At 40.1% G+C, this 25,819-nt stretch overlaps 1 protein-coding gene across 1 annotated transcript in view; it reads right to left on the reverse strand.

Moving 5' to 3' along the window:
* Window positions 1-4,935: 4,935 nt before the first annotated feature.
* CDH2 (cadherin 2) overlaps window positions 4,936-25,819 on the reverse strand; it is a 173,278-nt gene continuing 152,394 nt past the window's right edge. The window contains exons 15-16 of the mRNA XM_039525283.1: window positions 16,442-16,606; window positions 4,936-6,314 (exon numbers count right to left, since the gene is read on the reverse strand). Coding sequence (XP_039381217.1) covers window positions 6,108-6,314; window positions 16,442-16,606 — 372 coding nt within the window. The 3' untranslated portion in view covers window positions 4,936-6,107. The remainder of the gene's footprint in view (window positions 6,315-16,441; window positions 16,607-25,819) is intronic.

Here is a 25,819-nt window from a genome sequence, read left to right on the forward strand (position 1 = left end):
TCAGAGGGAGGGATATAAAAATAATTTGCACAATGCTCCTATTCATTATTCATACCCAGAGCAAAATATGTTTCTTTCAGTATCAATATTTAGGCTATTGCATTAGGGAGTGAAAAACTTAAGGTAATTTCATTAAATTATATAAACTTATCCCACCATGAGGCTTACTAAAGCCTGTGTTAATAAAAATCATAGCATTACAAGAATACTGCATTTAAAAAACTTAAAAATAACCCAGTGAAGATGGTGGAATAGGAAAAAAAATACTAAACTGAAAGAAATCACACTAAATCCTAGAAGAAACATAATTTGATGCATCACATTAAAAAAGTTAAAAGACAAGGACAACTTGGTTTATTTACAAAGGACCTGAGAATAAAAATAAAAGAACTTGTAATCAAAGGGAAGGAAGAAAATAAAAATACAAAGCCAGGCTTGCCAGGAAAAGATAAGGAAAGTAAAAAAGGAGAATGAGTTAATGAAAACCAAAAGGGTTTTACAAATATGAAAGCAGAGAAAAAAAATGACTAGAGAGAAATATCATGTGTTACTAAGGGAGAAGAGAAAAAAATCAATTATCCTAAAATGCTTTTAAAAAATCAACATTTAACAAGGAAAAAATCAAGGATACAGGCAACAAGAAAATTATTGACTTTGTCCATGTAGCTGTTGATTAAAAAGCCACTATGGGAATATTAGGAAGTACGGAATATGTAAAAGTGTCAGCAAATCTGAATGTGATGCATCCTGGTGGTAAAAAGGAAGTGGCCTCTGCATATTTAGGAAAGGAAGGATTAAAGAGGTGCAGCAGTTGTACACCACTCTGGGTTCTCCCCAAACCACAGGAGTTCACTTTATTCATGTCCTCCACAGATGGAGCTACAGACGGGGCATTCCAGAGTATGTGGGCAGTGCACGTCTAGTGTCTCATCCAGATTATTCCTACCAGAGGGCTCTAGAGGAAGTTACTGGGTGAGTTTAAGGGCTTGTATTAATGCTGGTTTTGTGACATCGGTGTATATCTTTGTGTGACAAAAATCAAAATAAAATAGCATCTAAATAAGGCTCCAGCATTGAAAGGAGTCAAGCAGTTGCTTTACTGAATTACTGGCAATTGCTCTACAGTATTCTTACTAGGCACAGAGATCTACAGAGTTACCAGTATATAGGAAGAAAAGTAATTTGTAGTGCTGAGTTGAGAGTTCAATTCTGGGGCAGGGCATTTAGGGAACTGGGGTAACAAAAACAAACATGCACACACAAAAAAACTGTCTGGAGATTTGTCCTGCTTTGAGCAGGGATTGGACTAGATGAGGTCCCATCCAACCCTGATATTCTATGATTCACAGGTGTGCAAAGGGGTAATGCCCCTTATTCTAGTTTATATACTAGACAGTTGATGATGGACATTGCTGAGTCCATGTGCATAGGCTGGAAAGGTATATTCTGCTTTCCCTTAGCACAACCCCCAGATCCTTTACTATGTAGACCACAAGAACCACACACAGCAAACAATACAAATTTGGAAAGAAGAAATCATACCAAAGCTGATCACCTTTGATAGAATTACAAAATGAGCAGATGCAGGAAATACCATCATAGAATCTGGCATTTCAGAGTGATACTAAATCATATTGGACAAATTCATTCTAAGTGGCTTAGATACAATGGGTGAGTTCACTACTGGGCTAAAGAACGGTCAATTAAGTGCCTTCATTTTCCATTCCCAGCCACTCGAGGCCAGCCTGACAGTTATGAGGTAAGATTCCATCTGCCCACCCAAAATAGGACCCATTACCCACCTTTTGTTCCTAAGATAAGGCATGTGAGTGCTTCACCTAGATCTCCTGAATAAAGTAGAGCAGTTTGAGAGTCTGAAAGGAATCTGCATCCAATTCTCAGAAGACTGCTGCATAGGACCTTTGACGTGTGAATAAGAGGGTGCAAACATAGATATTCTTTTGGCTGGGCGAGGGATTCTGGGTCCCCAGAAACAGAAAAATAAACAAGACAAAAGAAAACAAACCAGCCAACCTCCAGAGCAATAGTTGATTTCAAATGGCTCTCAACACCAAAGCAACCGTGCTGCCCTTGAACTGAAACAGGTGAAGTAAGAGAAAATAAGCTGCTGTCTAAAATGTTTTCATTTACAATTAATAGAGAAACATTGCCTCATACTAGTGCAATTCAAGCATTAAGTTAAACATTTCTTTTGGCTTAAAATGTAGTTATAAACATTTTATAAAGGTAATGCCAGACAAAGGAACTGGGGGTGGGTGGGAAATAGTTCAGGTTGTAAGTGTTTAGCACTTACCATCTTGCCAGTACAGATTTATAGAGTACTTATGATTCAGAAGGATCCCAAAGCACTTTACAGCTACTGCACTGCCATTAGCTGGATCAGCATCTGCTCTGGTGAAACCTGCAGGAGGCAGCTAAGGGATCCCTTCATGTAGATTCTGCCATGTCATTCTGTTGGTATGTGATAGGCATGTAATTTTCTCCTTTGTGGAATGAGCAGCTGAGTTCATCTCCAAGCTCTAAGGACCTCCGATGATCCAAAGGAAACCAGTTCCATCCATACACAGGCACTGTGTATCCATGTTGGCTCTGTGTCCCCACTGATCACACCCTGGCAATGTGTCTCTAATGGATTCATGCTACAACGGACTCCCCATTTAGGAGACTAGCCATTGTGGAGAGGCTGACATGGGGAAGATGACATGGCTTTACTTTTTGCCAGAAATTTTCAAAGGATATGGACTGTGTGTGGATAGGGGGAAATACATGTTCTTCAAACCCACCACCAAAAATGCCTATTCTCATGTTCCCAGATCCCAACCCCATGGAGGACCTCTAAAGGGCCTGGAGGAAGGGATGGTGCTAGAGAGATGGCTGACCAATTCCCCTTCTGCAGATAAGTCACATATCATGGAGATCCCTGCATGAAATATGGGAACATAATCTACCACCATGCTTTTAGGGAGGGAAGAATAAACCTGAAATTCAGGGGAAATATAAGCAGACAAAATAGTGTCAATACACTTTGTCTTGTAAAATATGTTATGAAATCTTCAATGGCTATAAGTGCCAGGACCTTTCTTTTGTCCAGTAGACAGAGCAATGAGTTTTATATCCATTACTGCTAGATTCCAAAGTAACTCTAGATTGAATTGTGTGATTACTCTGATCAAGATAAATGGATCTCTCTCTTCTCAATAGATGTATTTAACTCCTATTGCTGTTTGTAAGAGCTCTGCATTCAGAAAGAGAAGATGGCCATGATATTCCAAAAGAAAAATGTGATACAGAATAGCTGTAGTGTAGCAGGTTGGGCATTCTTCACATTCCCCGCCCCCTTGTATTTCATGTAGACAGGGTGAACATCTTTGACTGACCTTTCCATTTCGTAGCTACTTGGAAAAGCAGCAAAAAAATTGGCTACTATAATTAAATACATTTCTGCATCAATTATAGCTGCTGGGGAAGCAATGAAGACTGCTGTATGTTAATGGGGGCCTCTTGCCTATCTGTATCATTTGCATGTATGAATCTAGCTTCCTAAAACATGACAACTTTGCTCACTTATGCACACACAATCATATCTTCATTTGCTCATTTTCAACTGTTTATACATCTTTCCTCATCTCTAAGTTATAAATATACACACATTTTTAATAAAGGAAAAAGCTCATTGCTAACTTTCACACCTTATTTAAATATTTGACAGTCAGAGTTAGTTATGATTAATTACAAATATACAAAACATCTAAATAAAAGAGCATGGGATGTGGAGACACTAAAGGGATCCATTCTGATCCCATGCACATCTATGGCAAAGTTTCCATTAATTTCAATGTGAGCAAGATTGGGCCATAAAATGAACAGGTTCATGAGGAGCCCATTTAAGAAGTACATAGTCTGTTTGGTAACCCCAGTGACATAGGACAGGCTAAAGATAAAGCTCCGTTACTTAGATTGCCGGCCACACCTTTAGAACTTGTGTCCAAATCCTGAAAAGAGCCTGGGAACACAGGAAATGTGTATAGAAGGCAATGGGGCTGAAGAACAGAATCCTTAGCCTCTATATGTAGATGTGTGGGGACCCTAGGCTATGTCCCATTGACCTGTACCAGACCAGAGACAGCTGCCATACTATCTAAGGGAAATGGAGACCTCCACTGCTTGACTCTCAGCACACAGAGAAAATGTGACGTTTCTGCTAAGGTGCTTTTCAGAATTTGGCTCTTAATGTCTGAAAAAGTATGGATTAAAAATGGGCAGCGAGTAAATTAATTTCTGTGCCTACTACATTCATTTGATTTGTAAATCAGTCGTTAGGTTCGAAGTTTACCTAGTAATTATTACATTATTAAGTATTACTACAAATAGTACTTTTTACAAATATCATTATTCTACTGAAAAAAAGTATGATTTTAAGGAACAATTTGAAGGGCTTGATCTCATTTGTATGGGGAGTATGGATGCGGACTTCAACATAAGCAGGGTTAGGCATTGGGTGATTTGCCAGGAACTGCAAAGCCCTTCCAACCTATTATTTTATAACCAGTATCATAATCATCCCATTATTAAACCAGAAAGTATTCAAAGAGCATGCCAATTTGATTCTTTGGAAAACGTATGGTAAAACTAAGGAGCCATCCGTTCATTTCAAATGAGAGTTCTGAAGGTTTTGCCTTAATAGTAACACTACAGCCTATTCCTATTTCATTTCGGCACTTTGCTTCCAAACTTATAACAAAATTCAGACTTTCTCCTAGCCTACATATAATTTATTCACAGATCACGTGTACTGAATGATGAAAAACTGCACACACTTTTTCACTATTATTCAATGAAGCTTTAGTATCTTGTATTTTTTTTGCCACAACCAGAGCTGCTCAAGTGCAAAAGAAGTCCAAACCAGCCACCAGATCCAAAATTAGCATTTTATTCAGAACGTTGGGGTCAGAGGTGTATCATTTATATTCTGGTACACAATACAGAGGCAAAGCTGTTGTCAGAAGTCTCTCCAGTTCAAAAGCTCCTTTTTCCAACATACTGTGTATTTACTAATACCACCAGTATCAGGCCACCCCGTCTTCTTTTTGGTACAAATTATGTAAAACGTTTGTGCTAAGAACTTTTCTCCCGCCCCAAACCAAAAAAATTAAAATAAAAAATAAAAAATAAATTTGAGTACTCTAACTACAGTTCAACAATTGAATCAATGTCACTTGTTTGCAACCTGTTTTGTAAATACTTTATCCATAACGAAAGATATAAACATGCAAAAACCTGAATCCATAGTCCAAATAATACATACACATGTTCTGAAGTTTCTGCACTTCCCAATAGACTATGCCAATAAAACATTATGTACACATACCATTTTTACAGTGAAGTGGAAAAAAAAACAGTACCAGAAATTTAAAAAAAAGTGTACATGGATTAAGACCAAAATGTGCCTAACATTCTACCATAAGGAAAAAAAATCAATTCTGCTACAAACTGGTGATATGAAAACTCCCTTTATTTGCAACCAGCTGCATAAGTTTTAGAATTTTAGTGAAAAAAACCCTAACATCTAAAACTAGAAGTAATGTACATTTTTCAATCTCATGGTCATCTCCCCCAGATAATAAAATGGCTCCATGAGGGGTTTTTTTTTGTTTGTTTTTAAAATTTCCTTATTTTAATAAAAGCAATGCAATGTAACAAAAACATGTTGAAGCATACTGTGATTTAATTTACTCCTCCCCACCCCAACATATTTTGTCTCTTTAATGCATCATTTCAGAAATCAGTACCATTAAAGCCTTAAACATAAAACTAATTCCGATCTGTAAAAGGTACAAAAAGGCACATAAAATCCCAGTGCTTCTGTACTGTAAAATTCAAGTGTAACTGAGCTCAATATTTTTTTCCAAACAGCATTGGATTACTGATATTCCCACTGAGCCCAAATTGGTTTGCAGCCTATGCCAAAGCCTTCAGCAAGCACTTGTGCTAGTAGACTACAAAGTTAAAGCCTAGCTTCTGTATGCTTTTTGGGAATATCAGTTGAAATGTTTGTACTTGTCCAAAAACAAAGTTCACTTTGAAGTTCAGTCATCACCTCCACCATACATATCAGCAAGTTTCTTGAAACGTGGGCCCCAGTCATTTAGGTAGTCATAGTCTTGCTCACCACCACTACTTGAGGAGTTAAGAGAGCTCAAAGATCCAGCAGTGGAGCCACTACCTTCATAGTCAAAGACTAGGAGGGAGTCATATGGTGGGGCTGTAGGGTCATTGTCAGCTGCTTTAAGTCCCTGAAATAAGGAGAAAAGAAGAAAGACAAAATTCTATATGTGATACAGGGAGCAAAAATGTAACAAGAATATCTCAATTCTATCACATCCACTGCAGGCTGAGAAAAACAGATTCTTGCTCTTATCCATTTCCTCAGATTTCAACTAATGAAACAGCATTCATAGTTTTGAAACTTCAAAAATATAAGTAATGAGTCTTCTGTTCTTATGGTCAAGTTCCCAGCATTAGCTGATTTTGAATTTAATTGAACATATGGTTACACCATCTTTAGAAAACATTATTATTACTGTTCTTTCTATTGCAATAGCAACCAGACAGAGATTAGGTGTTGTACAAACCAGTACAGACATTCCCTGAGCCTGAGAGCTCATAATGTAAGATATACAATCGGGACCATCACTTGAAGAAGAACTAAGATATGGACAGTTTATGATAACATGAACAAAACCACAAACCATTGGAGTCAGGGGTGTGGATGGGTAAAGAAAGGAAAGGTTATAGGACAGACAAGTGTGTTTGTATAGATAAATTACAACAGTGGTCTCACATGGTCACATGTAAGACAGTAGGCCTTTGATTAATCTGCATATGCCACAAGACACTGGTATCTCCATAAATAAGTAATTGGGAGATATTTAACTTCACTCCTGCTTCCTAGTTTTCAGCACTCAGGCCACTTACCTCTAAGCCCCACCATGAGGAAGAGAGCATTAATACATAATGGCCTAGGCTTTATGAGTTTTACTATGACCACACATAAGCTCTCGTGCATCACGTCACAAGTGCAAATAATACATTTCACAAGAGATCAAAGCTACATATACGATAAAAAAATCTAGACATGTGTTAATGTTTTTTTTCCAATTATTGCTTTCTTGTGATTGTAACCTTTGTTTCAAAGTCTTCCATCTATCAGACAGCCAAAAGACAATCCATAATTTTAAAATTCTGCTTCTAAGGCTGAGCAACATAAACCAAAGAAACCCAGCACCCTGGGTGTTACCATAATTATCAATGGCGCTCCAAGGTTTGGTGAAGAAGTAGGAATAAGACAGATCTGGCAAATACAACAGCCTGGGTTTGCTTTATTGGTGGGGCTTATTTCAAGGCAGGGATAACAGACAGCTATTGCCAATCTCATTTTGGAGGGATGACAATATTTCATTTTCTGAGGACATTTTGAAATAAATACAAAGCTGGGCATGACTTATGTTGTCATTTGTAGATGAAGGATTTCAGTTATCAACATCCTGAAGATGATTTAGAAGATCACTTTAGCTTGTCCTGAGGAAGTAAGTGACTTGAATTTCATTTTTAGGGGAAGTCCTGAAGGATTTGGAGCACGCCCTAGAATTTGGCTTTTAATGAGAGACTGTATTTTGGTGAAACAATTTGATGCGTTAAAGGACAGATGTTGTGGCCATCCATATCTGCCAACCAAGGAGAGAGCCAGAATGCTCCATGACTTTTAAGCAGGGCTTCTCAGCCCACAGGATACATCTTCAAATGAGCTGCAAGCAGAAGCAGATGAAGGTCTCCTACCCTAGGCCAGAACAAGTGGTGAGCCCCGTGCCAGAACCATGGCCCCACGCCTCCCCTTCTGCCTGTGGCCCCGCCTACAGCCCCACCCCATTCTCCTGCAGCCCTGTCCGTTTTGCCCACAGTTCCACCCAATTCTACCCTCCCTCCCCCACTGTGGCCCCAAGACCAGAGAAGCTCTGTCCCTCTCCCATTGCCCAGGGGCCGCAGCGGGAAGTGATAGTGTTGAGTGGCCGCAAAGAAACTTGGGATTTAGAGGGTCATGGCAATACAATCGGAGACCATGGTTACATACCTGACACTTCTCCTCAGCAGCTAGTGGGTGAGGGATTAACAGAGCCATTGCTGAAAAGGACTACATCCAAAGCACTCCTCCCTTGAAGCAAGGGCAGAGTAGGGAAGGAAATCTCTCTTTCTCTTCCGCTCTCTCTCTGAAACAATTCTCTCCTGGGGCTCCCTGAACCAACTTCTTACCCAGGTTTATGCCTAAAAGCTCTGTCTGGCCTTACAGATTTTAGAAGGTTAAATTAGCACCCTTTGCTAGAATCTCAGTGATAATGAAAGGAATGGCCACAAAGGCTCAACAAAGAGGGTTGAAGTGTGGAAGACAATACAAATAGAGTCACCATCTTCAGGGGTTTTCAAGCCTGCAGTTTCTTTCACTGAACGTGCAGAATTTTTTCAAGGCCTTCAGCTGAAGTATCTACTTTGGCAGCCACTGTCCACAGATTAATTGTCAGCCAAAATGCTAGAAGGCTTAGTGAAGAATTTAAGAGTGAGGGCCCTGTCAAGCCTCTCACTCTTAAATTAGCACTTAAAAATTTCTCGGAGAACAGCTTCCTGACAAAACAGATTATCTGCAAGATTGAGTATTTCCTTGGAGATTATCCCTTTTCGGTAAAATTCATTCAATATGGTTTGACATGGCATGTTGTAGGTCTAATCATGTGACGTAACAGTCTAAGGCATGGACATTGATTTTTCTAGAAAACATCACTAAATCAGTTAATCAGGCCACATGTCAGATCTGCATAAGAAAAGACACACCAGTCTTTATGCGCCTGATTCTCTACTGCCTTATGTAACCATTCATAAATATGTAAAATGAGTGTACAGTGCTAGCAATATGATTTAATAGCACATTATGCCCCCTTTGCATGGGTGTACATGACTACACAAGGCAGCAGAGAACCTGGCTCAGGATATTTAGTTTTTGTATATTTATGATACTAATAACCTCAGCCAAGAACATTTCTAGAATTTAAATAAATGCTTTGGGTTGTACAACATCACTGAGCTGGTAATTAGTAGCCAGCACTCCAGTCATCTTTTCGAATTACCTAACCAGGATAATTGGCACCCTTTGTTATATTTCTTTTCTGAGTTTTCTATCCTGATAGCTATAATAAGGACAAATGAGTCCATCATCCTAAATGTCTATAGCTGGAGTGCAATGTCTTATCTGGTCCAACTTCAAAGCTCTAGCCTTTTTTGTTCATTTCTGCTCTTGAAACAGAAACACAATTTTACTTACTGAGCTATATATAGCTGGGTCTACACTGTTGAATGTTCTTCCTTTCAGTCAGTCCCTTAAGCTTGCTCGGGGCTACAGACTCCCATCCTTTTGGATGTAGGTAACGGGGAAGGAAGAGAAGTCCTGCTTCAGCTGAAGAGGTTATGTGGAAAGTATCAGAGCTATCTTGTAAAAGCCATTCACAATGCTGGCCTGGAGCAGAAATTCTGGAGCTATTCCTAGAGTTTTCACAGTTGATCCACTCTCAGGATGGCCAGCTTGTGAGTCTGACTCTGGGATACTAGCTTAATCGGTATCTGTAAATAAAAATAGTTTTCCCATGCAACAGCAGAAGTTCTGCCAAGCACCAGCCATCTACAGCATGAAGCTAGGCTTACAGACTGAACAATCTCTTATTATTTTCAAGTTGGTACTTGGATTTTCCTGGTTCAGCATCCATTGCTGGCAGGGGACAAAATAAAACTGTTGCTGTGCCATTGAGTTTACAGGATAGAACGACAATGAAAAGTTCACTGTTCCAGAGGCTGTACTTAATGTGCAAACTGTGTCCTTGAGAAAAGGTACCAGGAGGCAGCATTATGGTGATATCAACATGGTTAAACTGAAGTTGACATTTGCACTTAAAGCAAGGTTAAAAATCTCTCTATTTCATCTTCTGACGCTCCAAATTTAAACACAGTAACTCTTGGGAGGACAAGTGAATTTTCCACAATATATCCTTGGCAAAATATTTACTAAATTTTACAGGGGAAATTTAAAATGAGACAATTTCCCCTTCCTGTTGCTGAATACAATCACCACACTAACCCAATCTGCCATCTACTTCTGTTGTCTGGTGCTATTTCTATGACTAACTAGCTCTCCATGCCTTCCTCAGATGTGTTCATTACCAGAAGGAGTCCCTGTCTAAAGGAGCCGGTAAGGTCATTTGGACTGGAATTTCCGATCTTAAGAACCACAGAAGGTTTGCCAGATGGCTAAGCTGCCTCAATAGTGGAGATGTAAACTTTACTCAGACAAATTTGGCTTCAACTTTCCCCTCTTTCTGCCCAGGCCCCGGCCCCTGTTACTCAGAGGAGGCATGAAGGAGAAAGGGGAATTTGCACCCAGAGTTGATCAAGGCGGTTCAGCAACCTTATGTTTACATAAGCTAAGCACACATAATGCTCTCATTTTAGCTATTGTTACCAAATGACAGGAAAAGGTAAACTACAGAATCCTGAACAGAAATGGGGAACATTAGAGAATCAATGTTCTTGTGCTTACATTTTCATAAATTCCTAGTTCTTTATCGGATCTGAGAGATGTGTTTGGTGGTGCTCGGAGGGGGGTTGGGAATAAGGAAGGGAAGCCTAAGGGTTATATGAACAATTGTAACAATCTAAGAGTTGGCTTTTGAAGAGAGAGCACATTGAAGGGTTCCATCTTGCAAAGACCTCAACACCATCAACAACAATTTTACTTCAAAGTGAGTGAAGGGTCCTCTGCATCTCATGGGATGGGGCCTTTGGTTTGTGATTTACATTTAATTTACCTCAGGCTATGTCCTGTGTTGATTAGAAATAGATCTTTAGCCTCAAGCTCTCTACCATAACACAATTTATTCAAGATGATTTAGTTGGTGTTGATCCTGCTTTGAGCAGGGGGTTGGACTAGATGACCTCCTGAGGTCTCTTCCAACTCTAATATTCTATGATTCTAAGATTTCTGTTCAGGGACAGTTGACTCTTGAAAATGTACTGTTAGACTGAATAAAGCTATTGCAACATATGCTTAATTTACACTGGTATGCAAATCCTCAAGTATTCTAAGTGTTAATAATGTTCCACTTTTTAAAAACTCAAAATAGAATGCAGAATGTCTACAGAGGATTCCTAATAACACATGACTTATCTTACCAACTTGTTTGTACACTGGACTGGAAGAAAAGGAGTTTTTTCCTTAAAATTAGAGCTCATCTATCCACTGAAACAGACAAAGCAAGCAAGTCCCTGTGGTAATTTTTGTTTATGCCCACAAACCATATAACTGAAAGTCACAACTGGAATTCTTTTCTTTTTGGAAAGTGGTTATCTATTAAGCATAACTGTTTTAATATTTTCAAAATGCTTGAATGTTTTAAAAGCATTGCATATTTTAACAGTTGTTTTCAACTGGCAAGTCATTAGGATGGTACAGCATACTCAGTTACATATTCCTCATCAAGTTAGGTAGATTTCCTTGTGTATTACTTGAGTAATTTGGACCATCTCAAAAAAGATACATTAGAAATGGAAAACATATACAGAAGGGCATCAAAAATTATTAAGGGGGTCGGAAATCTTCCATATGAGGAGAAATTAAAAAGACTAGGACTGTTCAGCTTGGAAAAGAGATGGCTAAGGGTGATATGATAAAGGTCTATCAAATCATGACTGGTGTGGAGAAAGTTAATAAGGAAGTATTATTTACTCCTTCTCATAACACAAGAACCAGGGGTCACTCAGTGAAATTAATAGGCAGCGGGTTTAAAACAAACAAAAGGAAGAATTTCTTCACACAATTCACAGTCTACCTGTGGAACTTGTTGCCAGAGGATGTTGTGAAGGCCTGAACTGTAACAGGGTTCAAAAAAAGAACTAGATAAGTTCATGGAGGATAGGTCCATTAATGACTACTAGCCAGGGTGGGCAGGGATACAACCTCATGCTCTGGATGTCCCTACCCTCTGACTGCCAGAAGCTGGGAGTGGATGACAGGTGATGGATCACTCGATGATTGTCTATTCTGTTCCTTCCCTCTGAAGCACTTGGCATTGGCCACTGTCAGAAGACAGGATACTGGGCTAGATGGGCCATTGGTCTGATCCAGTATGGCCATTCTTATGATTAGGAATCTAAGCCTTGCACTACCTGCATTTTTATAAGATTCTCGGTGCATACGGTAGAATGAAAGGAAGAGGCTTGTATAGAACTTTGAAGCTCCTGTATGCAAATGCACATTACAAAGTTCCATTCCAAACACCTTTTTTAGGTGCTGGTAAGTAGACAAAGGGACTGCATTGCCAATTCTGGTAAAGACAGTTCAAGCTCTTTTGTATTCCTTGCTGCTAATTTCTCTAGCATTTCTCCCAACAGCTTTTCACCTGTGACTTGGATCTGCAGAGTATCCACTCTGATGACTGCCTGCTGTCCATGGATGTAGGCACAGCTTCCTTGTAGCCACTGAATTAGAGACCTTGTTCTTCAAGCAAATCACATTAAGGCCAATAATTTATATAAACATTGGTTGAACCTGTCTAAAATCTGAACCCAGTCAAATTCGCACAAAGCAAGAATCATTCTCTGAGGCTAGTAAGCCACCAGGTTACCACAAACACATTTTCCTGAACAATGACAAGGAATCCTTTTGATCCTTAGATCCACAGCTGCTGATCCTGCAAGGTCTGGGATTGCTAACACTATCTACATGGCTGGTGATGAGGGCTTCACAGAACTTCCCACAAGGTGTCTTTTGTCTCAAAGTCTGAGTCATGTTTTGTATCGACGTCTGTGTGAGGCGACTCCTCTTCTGACTTTAGGGACCTGTGGTAGTTCATGTAAATGTATGAGATTTTTATGATTCTATTTAACATTTTAATTTTAACTGGGACTTCCCATTCGGAACCTGCCGTGTCCTCCAAGGAGGAAAATAGGTGAAACATCTATTTTTGTTCGGTGGGAAGATATTTCTCTTTAGTTTTGGGACCTTCTTCTTTCATTTTGCCTGGTTGACTGCCTTGCAGCTGTAGTATTAAAGCACTCAGGGAAAAATCTGAGTGTATGGTTCTCCAGGTCATCGCCAGATGCAGAGAGCTTGCCCTCCTTAGAAGCATAGCCAGCAGGAGAAGGGAACTCTTTTGTTGTAGTTTCTCATGAGTGACTGCTGCCCTGTGCAAATGGGGGTGAGGCTGCAGTACCCTGACTGGACAAAGACCTTGCCATGGGGCCCTGGGAACCACCTGAAAAGACATCTTCCTGCTTCCCAAGCTCGTTAACTTCCATTTGAGTACTTAAGGAAAGACTTATGAGCTTTTGGGGGTTTGCTAAATAAAATATTAAGTTTTTTGAGAACAGAAAGAGACTTCCCACTGCTGAAAAACAAATTAAAACTGAAATTATAATACAATTGTTCAGGATAAGCCAAACTTCCAACTTGTTCAACTGGCAAAACCTGAGGCAGATGCTCATGAGGGGCATGGCTTAGTCTGAAGAGCCCCAAGCAACAACACTGGACTGTCTCCAGCTTCCACAAGCAAGAGATGTAGCTCATTGTTTATGGCTGATGCCACGTGCTAGAATGATGCATTGCGGTGAGGACTGCAGAAGAAAGGTGCTGAAAACTTGAGTCTAAATGGTTTAAAAAACCCTTTTAGCATTAGAAAAGTAACTGTTATAAAGACTTCTTAAAAATAAAATGATGTGTTTCTGAAATGCATTACATATTCAAGGATCAGTCCACCAACCCTTACGTACATAGCGGTCAATGGTGCCACTTACATTGGTAGAAGTTTACTCATGTGAGTAACGGTTTGCTGGAACAGCTCCCTACATTGCAAAGTAAAAAAAAAAAAAAAAGCATAACACTGAAGTATAATTGTAACAGGGTAGTTGGCCCCTTAAATGGAATTGGGCCCAGCTCTCCTGTTCCAATCCAGGTGCGCCCTAGTTTGGTGTAATGTCCCTAGAAATTAGAAGTGAGAGACACCCCAAAGGCAAGGGAGAGGTTAGAATGCTGAGTCCTTAGAGAGAAAGAGAGAATCCAGAGTTCTGAGAGGAGAAAGAGCTCAGAGCTTCGGGAGGGGAGGCCCCTAATACAGGGAGGAGTGGTGCTGGTGAAAGCGGAAGGCAGGAAAGCAGTCAGGGGGTCACCTACAAATGTCCCCAGGCCAGAGAGCCAGAGCTAGAGCCAGAGCCAGAGAGAACAGCAGAGGGAGATGCCTGCTGGCTCTTTCAGCAAGAGAGCTGAAGCCAGGGGTCCAGAGAGGGTCGAGTCTGGGGAATGACTGAGGGGTCAGCCCGCTGATATTTCTGGGCAAGTGCTGGAACCCTATCCAGGAAGGAAACAAGGTGGAAACTAGTGGGGTTGGCGTGAAGAGTGGTGAGAGACACCAGAAGCGTTTCTGAAAGTCTAAGAGAGGCGAGAGATCCTGGAGCTGTACTGGAGTGCAGTGAGATGCCAGAGCTGTACTTAGTGTGTTGATGGACTGTTAGGCCTTGAAAGACTCGATGTTTGCACCGTGCTGGGGAATTCTGGATTATGGTTGTGGGACTTCTGAAATAAATTAACCTTGGAGAAGAGCTATTTATATGTGAAAAGCTTTTGTGGAGTTACTGGGGACTCCATCATGTGAGAGGCAAATGAGGAAGGCAGTCCAGTCATGCCATGGGTTGCTGCAGAAGGGCACACACCCAAGGCCTCCGTATGCCATTATGAAGGAGGATGCAGGCAGGCAATCTGCTCCTGGGCAGAAGACACCAGAAGAGGTAAATCAAGCCAGGCAACCACTTGCACAGCCAACCTGAGGCCACGAGGAGAAGGTGCCTTGAAGGTAGGCTCCCTGCCTCGACTTCCCCTTTCCATGGCCCAGCACGTCCACATTCACAATAAATCACAACTGGGTAGTATAACATCATTGTACAGCACGCAGAAACTATGGCACAAGAACAGCTGGATGAATAATATGTAAGAAATAATTAAAATGGAGCTAGACCATCTCTAGCCCTTGTTTGGTTGTGCAAGGAAGTTAGGATCATCCCCAGGGAGAGGATGGAGACAAGGGACCCATGATGAATTTCACCTTTTCCCCAACTTGATTCCATACTGTCCACAAGCAAATTGTGATTTTCTCAAATATTTATTATTTGAAATGTTAGCCATGTGACTGGTCATATTGTCACATGGTTGGTTTCTACTCCCTGATTCGAAGAATGCTACTCTCAGAAACAGATTTCTAATACAAATTTTGAATGCTCATCGAAATTGAATATGGTCACTTAGAAAGGGAGGTCTCCGTGTTCATTCCTGGGAGTAATCTCGTTGCATCCAACAAATATTCTAGCAAACACAAAAGAGGTATGAACATCACAACAGGGATTTTGTTAAAAAAAATCAAATATTCGAAAGAGCATTTTTGCAAATTTTTCCTAGCTCCAATCAGCAGTTACCTTGAACTGTTTATTCAGGTAACAAACACTTGAGAAAGTCAGAGAATATAAATGATAAGTTATTCTTTAATATTTTTTCTGCCCAAAGTAATAAGCATAAAGAACACACTAAAATGTCTAGCATTTCCAGTTCCACAAAACAAATGAGTTAGATATACCCAAACATTTGGTCAATGATAACAATACTTTTAAAAAATGTTTGTAGGCAAATATTTCTTTCATAACTGAAAATATCTTTTAAAGTAAATTCTAAATCTCCATTCACTGTCAATTATCTTTGTTACTTTGCAAGAATCAAAAAGGCACAGAGCCTCTTAAAAACTCTTTTGACAAGGAAAGTACTTAAAGCACTTACATAACATTTAATTTAGCTGCCCTACTCACTAATCTTGTTTGCTGGAACTCTTTTGGTCTTTTTCAAGGCATTGAATTTCCACTATTATCTGGATTCAAAGGGTAATGTGTGAGGAAAATCAAAATGAACTTCTCCCATTATTAAATTAATCTGCATTAATAAATGAATTTAGGCTAAATTATAATTTTGTTAGTCTATTTATTACTTGGAACCCATGGTATAATCCCTCTTGGAGATATTGTGGTTAAGGCTGATAACATAGTGTGAATGCAATTAATACAAATGTACAAAAGTTAATTGACATATCTTCCCTTTCTATTTGAATGAGTTAATTAAATTTGTCTGCACTTAAAAAGGCCATATTTATTTCTATCTACCAAGGTCATTTTAATTGTATAAGCAAGTTTTAAAAATTTATTATGTTCCAAATGTAACAGCTATTCATGCAGAGTGCAATTAGCAACATAGAAAAGCCTATCCAATCCAGCAAGGAAACGATTTTTTCTCCTTTACCTCGTTAATGAAGTCCCCGATATCCCCAGGATGAGGAGCAGCTGATCTGACTGGGTACTGAGGTTCTGCATGGATTGGTCTTTCATCAAGCCGTCTGATCCCCACAGGTTTGATGGCATCTGGTTCTATGGTATCGGGTTGCTGAAGCTGGCTTAAATCATAGTCCTGAAAAGAAGGAAACAAAGAAAATGGGTCCAGAGATTTTTCAACACTTTTTATAGGAAAATAAAATAAAAAGCACACATTCAGCAAAAGACATACCATGCAAATCATAACATTTATTGAGAATGATTCTGTAGGTATCCTAATGGAAATTTGCCATTTACATTCATGAATAATGAATAAAACCATCATTTCTTTTATACTCTGTGTCTACCTTCACAATACCATGTCAAATGTCTATATCCCATCAGCTTTGTAGTGCAGCTCATCAATTTTCCACTGAGAAACAAATATTTAGAGTAGCACTAAACAATTTGCCTAGTAAATGCTGATTTACAGCATGTAGCACAAATGCCAAATCTGACTTGTATTTTTCAAACCAAATAAATGCCAGACACACTCATTCTGAGACATACGCAAGTGCAGAGTAATGCAGTTTTATAATATCTTCAAAGACTGAGTTTAAGACTGCTTGCTGATTTCATGTGGCTTCCATAACAGGAAAGCTAAAGGGGGAAAATGTCATGAAAAGTACAAAGCTTCTCAGATTTGGCTTTAATTCTAAGCACTTTCTGGAGATTACTCTTGGATCTGATCGTTAAGTACTCGATTCTGCAGATCCAGAACTCTGGCTGACTGGTGACACTAGCATAGCATTATGAATTCCATGTCAACGGAAGAGAAAAAAAACTTTAATTAGTTAAATATCTATAGATTTAAGATATAAATCCCCATCCTGGGCTGCATCTGAATAGTGCCCAGCAGCTGGATGCCAGTCCAGTCCCTGGTATATAAGTAGCATAACCTCAAGGCTGCTCTACATTATGCCTGCTGGCCACTGCCCCAAGGGTCATTCCAGCAGCCAGGGGTCACCCGGCCACTCACTCCCACATTTTCTGAGACATGCCTCCTATTCTGGGACTTGGGTTGTGAGGAGTGTAGAAGCTGATGTGGTGGTCCCCTGTATGGATGAACTCCTCATGGAGCTGGATCCATTGGCTTTCTGGATGCTTTGCACACTGAAGTGGGGATCAGGATCTGGCCCATGAATCTTTAGATCAGGACTATGCCATGTCTGGTTATCATCTGAATTAAATATAAAGATTGTTTTTTAAAATTATGGTCCTGAAGGTACTTTCAGAGGAAGATGTAAGGAGTTAAACCCTGCCAACTGTATTTATTGGAAACGTTAAATGATATTATGGGATTTTTAACATTACTCTTCTACATAGAATTGGCCTAGTAAAGATTACCATTTATAATCGGAGCTCTCTGTATGTAGTGGGTCTCATTAAAGGCACTTGAGAAAATGTGACGTAGGTTGTTTTTGAAAATGTTACTTTGTGACCCTCAGAAGATGACTAATAAAGGGGGTTGTGCAGATGGGGTTGGTGGACAGGTCTGCTGATAGCAGTAAAATTTGTTTGAGTGAATTGTTAACAAATGGTCATTTGCACTCTCCATCCCAAAAATTGTTACTGTTCCTCAGCTTTGGGATTGAGACCTTTTGATGGCCATAAATATGTAGTTAAAAAAGGTGGAACAGCATTGATGAGCTCTGGGAATGGAATTACATACATTTAAAATTTATTGCCTGTTTTTTAATTAGCTGGTAAACTCTTCCTCTTTAAAGTGCTCAATACACAAAACAGAATAATAAAGCAGTCTCTACTAAATAGTATGTGCGGTCAATACAATGTAAGCACTGATGAAAGGTATACAAAAGGAAGAAAGAGCTTTTCATCCTTTTCATTCTTTCCCTCTGTTAAGTAAAATAAGCCAAAATGTCACTATCAGAAAATTCAAGTACAGGCAAAGCAGAATTTAGATTTAAATTTTAGAAAATTATGAAAACAGACTAAGTATACTTCCCACACCCGCACAAATGTGGAAAACGTCAGAGTACTCAGCATTTCATGAGGACACACTTGAGAAAATATGGTTAATAATCAATTTAATACAACTGTGAGACCCTCTCTGATCATTTAATTTTTATAATGATGTTAAAAAAAGGCATTTTTTGAACAACAATCATACAGCAATACAATAACAGACAAGTCAGGCACAATAATTTAAATATGTTAGGGCTCTTTTTTTTGTAAGTTTCTAAATATTCCTGGTCTTTACAACTATGGAGGTTACTCCCTTTTGCAAGTGGGTACTACTAATGCCAAGTTTGTCTTTACACAGCCACCTAGACCTGTTGGTTCCCAGGGCTCAGTCTATGATACTCCCCTGCCTTGTTTTCCAGCTGTGGAAACTGATCTCACAAGAATGTCATTATCAGGGATGGCATGGAACATTCACCAAGGTACATATTGTGCCTATTATCAGCATATATTATTCTCTGATACCATTAAAACATCATTAAAATCAATACCTACTATATATACATATATCAGTGAGCCATGTGCAGGATCCTAACCACTCCACCAAAATAATTCTAAATTGGCCCAAAGCCACACAAGCAGCATTTCCAACTACTTGTCCAGTCTGTTGCTATAGACAGCAACACTTCACGACCAGAATGAGGAAAGAGATGGGCTCTACACTTTGATCTGGAGTTCTGGGAGCTGCGGGCGGCCGTGCCTGCGGACAATCAATGTAAACACTGTTTCGCAGCCCGCCAGCGGATTATCCTGATGGGCTGCATGCAGGCCGCAGGTTGCCCACCGCTGGTCAGGTAGGTTACCTTCGGGCATACCCTCAAAATGATCACTTGGCCCCCTGCTTGTTTCGGGTTGAGCCCAACTGAGCAGACGGTGGAGGAGCGTGGTTTGGACAGCGTTTATGGTCCTTGGCTTTCTTGTGAGGCAAGTCCTGCCAAGGTTGGCTCCCTCTGAGGCTACTGTGGCTTGAACTGCTTATGTGTCTGGCCTGGGACATAAAGCCCCAGAGTTTTCAGGGTGGTTTGGGAGTCCTTTAAACCATGCAGCTTGCTCTCTGTCTGTTCTGCAAACAGGGCCTGGCCGTCGAAGGGAAGGGTCGTGTATCAACTGCTGAGCCTCGCTAGATAAGCCTGAGAGGAGCAGACAGGAAGCCTGCTGCATGGAGATGGCGGAGCCCATGGAATGGGTGGCACAGTCTGCCGTGTCAGACGCTGCCTGGAGGGCCGCCCTGACTGCGGCCGTGCCTTCACCGAGGATTGCTCAGAATTCCTTCCAGGATCCTTCAGGAAGGGAACCCTCGAACTTGGCCATGGCCTGCCACATGTTAAAGTCAGAGCGGCCCAGGAGGGCCTGGTGGTTGGCCACTCTCAATTGCAGACTGGAAGATTAATAAACTTTGTGTCCAAAAAGATCAAGGCTCCTTGAGTCTTTGTTTTTTGGGGTAGCACATGCCCCGTCCCCAGGCTGAGTTCCGTTCGGAACTCACAAAGACTCTAAACTACTACTAAGGGTAACTAATTCAACTACTATATACAACCTATATACAACTAAACTACAGGTTGTGCAAGTTCACAAGAACAGAGAACAGGTAGCACTAGTAGAAGCAGCAGACGTTCCAGCACCGTTACTGGTGGCAAGAAGGAACTGAGGGTGGGGGGAGCCGGCAGCACCCCTTATACCGCACCATGCGGGCACCACTCCAGAGGGCGCCAGAGCCGGTCCCCTACGGATACTACTGAGGGGAAAAATTCCAGCACCGGTGCATGTGGTGAGCACACACACTTAATATGGAATGAATATGAGCAAGCACTCGAAGAAGAACCAGCAGGACTAGAACCTGGGATGTTCTTGGCCAGTGATACTTCTGCATTGCCATTGGAAGCTTGGGCTGGGTTTATGCTGGAGGACCCTGTGAAGCTAGGCTCTTCAGGAAGTACCGCTCTGCATAGCCTGATTGGCAGCCCCTCACAGCCCACTAGTTGGTTTATGCTGGTATACTGGGAAGCCATCATGGGGAGCTGTTTGAGCAATATTTCAGACTGCCTGCTTGCTTCTAGACCTTTCTTTGCTATACATCCTAGACTTTCGATTCTGACCCTAATTTGTCCCTAACTCTGCTATTTGCTTGCTGTCTATAACTTGGGGCCTGACACTAACTTCCTGGTATCCTGACCTAACATGACGCCGCTACTCATCTCCTGACTGCAATTTAGTAGCTGACCGGTGCCCACAAGCCACCCACAGCCCAGCCCTGACACTAGGCAGCTCTTGCACTGGATCAGATACAAAAAGCTATGTCTCCTTCCCAACAATCTCCTAGGTCAGGCTCATTGCAGTACCCCTTTGTACTGTGCCAGTATTGTGCCAACCAAATTATCAGACCAGATCTCCATAATATAATCCTAGATGACTACATTATATGATCAACTTGTAAAAAATATTACCTTTTAATAGGAAATATTTTGCCTATTATTGCTGCTAAATACTGAAATAAGTTTGCTAAATATATGATTTCTCACTATTTTTCAGTTTGTTCTCTTGGTGCATTTGGTGGCACTTTGTATATTCTCACTGTCTTATACATATATGAGACAGGAAGCTCAGGTTGCCTTTGGTATTGTTTCTCAGTCTCACTGAAAATACCCTTGTAAATATTAGCGCTGAAGCAGAAAAATCTTAATTTTTCCCCTTTCTTTTTTTAAAGAAAGGTATAAAGAAAAAAAATCTGGACATATTATTGAAAGGGTGCGCTAACAGAAACTTGAGATTTTTGAATTAGGCTATTTAAAAAAAAATAAAGTAGACAATATCCCTTTAAATCATGAGTGGTGATGACTTTGCTATGGACAGCTCTGAGGGGAGATGTGGGTCACTGTTAGATCCTGCCCTGCATTCCTGAACCCAGACACCGGATGAGACAGGTATTAAATGTCAACAAATTGGCCAAGCTCTAGAAATTAACCACTTCCTAACTAGGAGGTGGGTAAAAGGGTTCAAAACCCCAAAGTTGATTCCTTTCTGGATCTCCACCTCCATAGAACCTGGAAGCACATACCAAATTTCTCAACTACCAGAATAAGATAATATGCCATTTTACAATCCCCACCAATTACTCATCCAAGAGTATATCCCACTCCAAACAGAGAGGTTCCTCCCCTATTCCCTTGACATATGACTAAACAACTTCCTCCTGACACTACAGAGCAATTGTCCCCCACCAGTCCTTACTCCTAAATTGAAAGCCTCTCCCCTTTCATGGTGTAAGATAGCTGTAATCCAATCTCAACCTTCCTTCCAAAGACTTAGGTCAGTGAGTACCAAAACCTGACTGTAGGAAACTGGGGAAGGCCCCCTGTATATGCTCACTTGTCTCCAAAGGGTTAAGTAAACATATTCAAATAAAAAAAGCTTCAACTTCTCCCACAGCAACAAAACACTCTCCCTCAGCAGTTCAATTACATGAAGACAGTAGTCTTCTCAGCAGTCTAAGAGAGTGTTGTCACTGTAATTTCTCCCTGGCTAATATCTTCATTACAAATACCACTGACGGACAGGAGACTGGGTTGGGGGCGCACCCACCTGAAGGCTCTTTCCCATCATGGCAATGAAGGGAAGAGAAAGGAGCAACTCTCTACTGAGCAGGTGAAACTTTCCTTCTTATAACAGCATTATGGGATCAGGTCTTGATCACTAATTGGGGGCAGGAAAGGTCTCACCATTGGGTCTCTGCAGAATCCCAGCAGGAGAGTGGTGCTCAGTGGCCACTACACAGATGCTTTGAGCCCCTCCAATTTATTTTGCTTTGGACAGCGGGCAGACCTTTTTCTGGAATAGCTACGTCTAATGTATGTGCTGTATTCAGGAACAGCTGTATGATCCCAGGAGCCCACCTATATTTAAACTTAATAGGTCCTTAAATGAGGGAAGTATGGTAAACTACATTAAAGACGTACCTAGAAATACTCATTTGATGGTTATTAGAGTCTGTAATGCTATCATTATAAGGAGAAAAGCATGCACAGTGCGCATATAGTTTCTCTGTCTCACAACTGGCTGACAACTATCTCTGACTGATAACTGAATGAAAAATACTTGAAAGTGGTTTAGTTTAACAAATGGCACTGTCTGCAGTGAATATTATCAAGAACAATCTCTTATGTAATTTCAAGGACCAACAACTGACCTTCTAATAAGTATGTGACACTACTGCTTGTGGGGAAAAAAAACTAATTATACCAAGGAATATATAACTGGAAACTGGTTTCAGTAAAGTATCAGAGGGGTAGCTGTGTTAGTCTGGATCTGTAAAAAGCAACAAAGAGTCCTGTGGCACCTTATAGACTAACAGACGTATTGGAGCATAAGCTTTCATGCGTGACGAAGTGGGTATTCACCCACAAAAGCTTATGCTCCAATACGTCTGTTAGTCTATAAGGTGCCACAGGACTCTTTGCTGGGTTTCAGTAAGTGCATCAGGAATACAATACAAAGTACTTTTATGCAACATCCTTCATACTAAGCATCTCAAAATGATTTACAGATAGGAGAAATGTTACCATTCATAAAAAACCCAAATCAGGTGTATTTGAAGGGAATCCAATTACAATGTATCAGTTCTCCTAAGTAAAACTTAAAGATTGGACTGCTGCCATGCATATTTAAATTATACAGATAAGCAAACATTATATAGGTGATAGTGTTAAGCAAAGTATAAGGTTATATTCCCAAATGTAATGTGTGAAAGCTGACACGGTTGCATTGATTGGGGCAAAGCAAGTATTTGATACAGCTGTGCAATCCAAATTGGAACAAAACAAAATAACAGGAAATATTTTGATATGATCAGTACTTGAAAGCTGTTAAGAGTTTGGAAGATTGTAGCTCTGAAATTGGCCAAATTATGCCTTATCCTGTCTACATGTCTTGGAGTGAAAGAGGGAACAAGTCTAGCAGCCGAGGGGGAGGTTGTACAATTCAATAGGATGGAGCCATTGCCCTCTCTTCCCCCAGCATATACCTACAGGGGAATGTCTCATAAGTGCAGGCTACATCTTTGCAACAAGGGTAGCAAGAGGCACTGTGCTGGGACCCCTGGAAGTATACTCATAGTCAGACCAAACGTCCATCTAGCCCAATATCCTATCTTCCAACAGTGGCCAAAGCCAGGTGCTCCAGAGGGAATGAACAGAACACCTAATCATTAGTGATCCATCCCCCGTTGCCCATTCCCAGCTTCTGGTAAACAGGGGCTAGGGACACCATTAACATGCCACAGTTAACATGCATCCTTCCACACTACTCCAGAGAAGAAGGTGCTTCTCGTGCCACAAAGTTCCACCATGCATACATCTATAATTTAATTTAATCTAATTAGAGAAATGCACAGCAAAACACTGGCATCTTTCAAGATTGTTTCCTCAAAGAGGATTTTTATATACCATGTTTTTTCTTAATGTGGAAGCAATGTCCTCGCTCCAAAGGTAATTTTAAAAAATGCTAAAAGGCAATGCCTGTTGTATTTGATTGTGGCTAGAAGCAGCTAAAAATGGGTAGGTAAACCTGACAGAGTATTATTAGTATCTTCAGACTGGGTAGTGTCCCTTCTGTCTGAATTGCAGGTTTGTGCAGACTTCCGATGAACGGGGCAGCTATGACCTTCTCTTCCTGTTCTGGACCAGCTGCTCTGGTTGTATTTGAATGTTAAGATATTTACTTAAATCATTATCAAGAGTTTAACAGATTTTTGTTGTGGTACAGTGAATTATACTGTGTGTAATTAGATAACTGGATCTGGTCTACATGAATATGTATCATAACTGCACAAGCCAGATTCTCAATCAAGTGAACGGGCTAGCAACCTCTGTAAAAATACAAAACAGTGCACAAGTAGGGCCAATTTTTCAAGATAATGCTCAGATCCATGAATAAACTCATAAGAGTTCAAATACGACTGTCCACAATTCCCGTGGCTGTGTGCATAAACTGCATGACTGCATACACAAATGTCTAGTTGGCCACCTAACTAGCTATTTTCAGATACAATTACCCAAGCTGCATGCATAGCCAAAGTAACTGTGTGTAATCACAGCTGCCTTTTATTTTAAATGTAGGACTTTTAGAAATTATACCCAGACACTCCATATTGCAATTTGATTTTACACATCTCTAAGGCTCAGACCCATTCACTAGAAGAACTATCAATTTCAGCAGAATTTGTCTGCTGTTGCACCCACTTAGCTTAAGTTACCTCTTAAATAATATTAAAACACCCCCAAACCCTAACCTGGGAGGGAATTTACACTGAAAATATTGGCCTCGATCCTACAAGGTGTACTTGCAGGCTGAATCCTAGACAGGCTCAGGTCTATAGGCTCCAGGGAGTGCAGTGATCTACACAGGTGGTGCAGTTTTGCAGGAGTGCTGCTATTTATGAAAAGCTGTATCTGCACCAAGAGTTGATGGCTTTTTTTATTTTCCATTCACTTTTCTGTTACTTTCTGCTGCTTTGTTTTTTCCCATTCGTTTTTATCATCAATCTACCTGGAGCACTACAACTTCATAATTTCCTAAGATAACCAAGGAACCAGCTATCATTTTTTATTAGTAAAAAGTGAAAGTTAAACCCAAGCTGCAAATAAAGCTCTATACAAGGCCCCAGATTCTAGATAGGATAAAATATATTGCAATGATTTTTGTAATGGAATTAAGAAAACATTACCTTTTATATAATGAGGTAATGGTTCACAAAGGAATGAAAATAATTCCTGCACATGAGCACTGTATGTAATCATTCAGAAAACAAAGTAAAAAATTTTAATACGCAAAATTTGATCCCAGTAGGAATTTCCTTTTAATGATAATAATGAAGATGCCTACTGGCTTACAACAGTTAGTTTATTCATTATCATTAAGAACTCGATATAAAATTAATGCCAATCTTATATAACACAAAACAAAGGTTAAATGATGAAGGAAAATGATCTGATAAGCTCTTTTATGTCACTTTCTGATAGGAAGGTGAAAATAAAACATGATAGTTTACACTTTGATAAGGTAAATAAGCAATATCTTAATATATAAGAAAAATACCAGTAGAGTCCACAGCACAAAACTGATCAGGTCTTAAGATCTAGGTATCTATGAATAGATTACTTAACATTTCCTTAAGTATATTTTCTTTTGGTATATTAAAGAAGAGAGCAGAAAGAGTCAAAGGCTGGCTGGATAAACTCAGAGGGCTACTCAAATATAAAGCATATTTCACTAATTAAGTGCTGGAACAAGTTTGTTCTTCTAATTGTCAGGAATTATAAATAAGCTTGATCAT

The sequence above is a fragment of the Mauremys reevesii genome, linkage group 2, assembly GCF_016161935.1.
Source record: "Mauremys reevesii isolate NIE-2019 linkage group 2, ASM1616193v1, whole genome shotgun sequence".
In the NCBI taxonomy this organism is placed as follows: domain Eukaryota; kingdom Metazoa; phylum Chordata; order Testudines; family Geoemydidae; genus Mauremys; species Mauremys reevesii.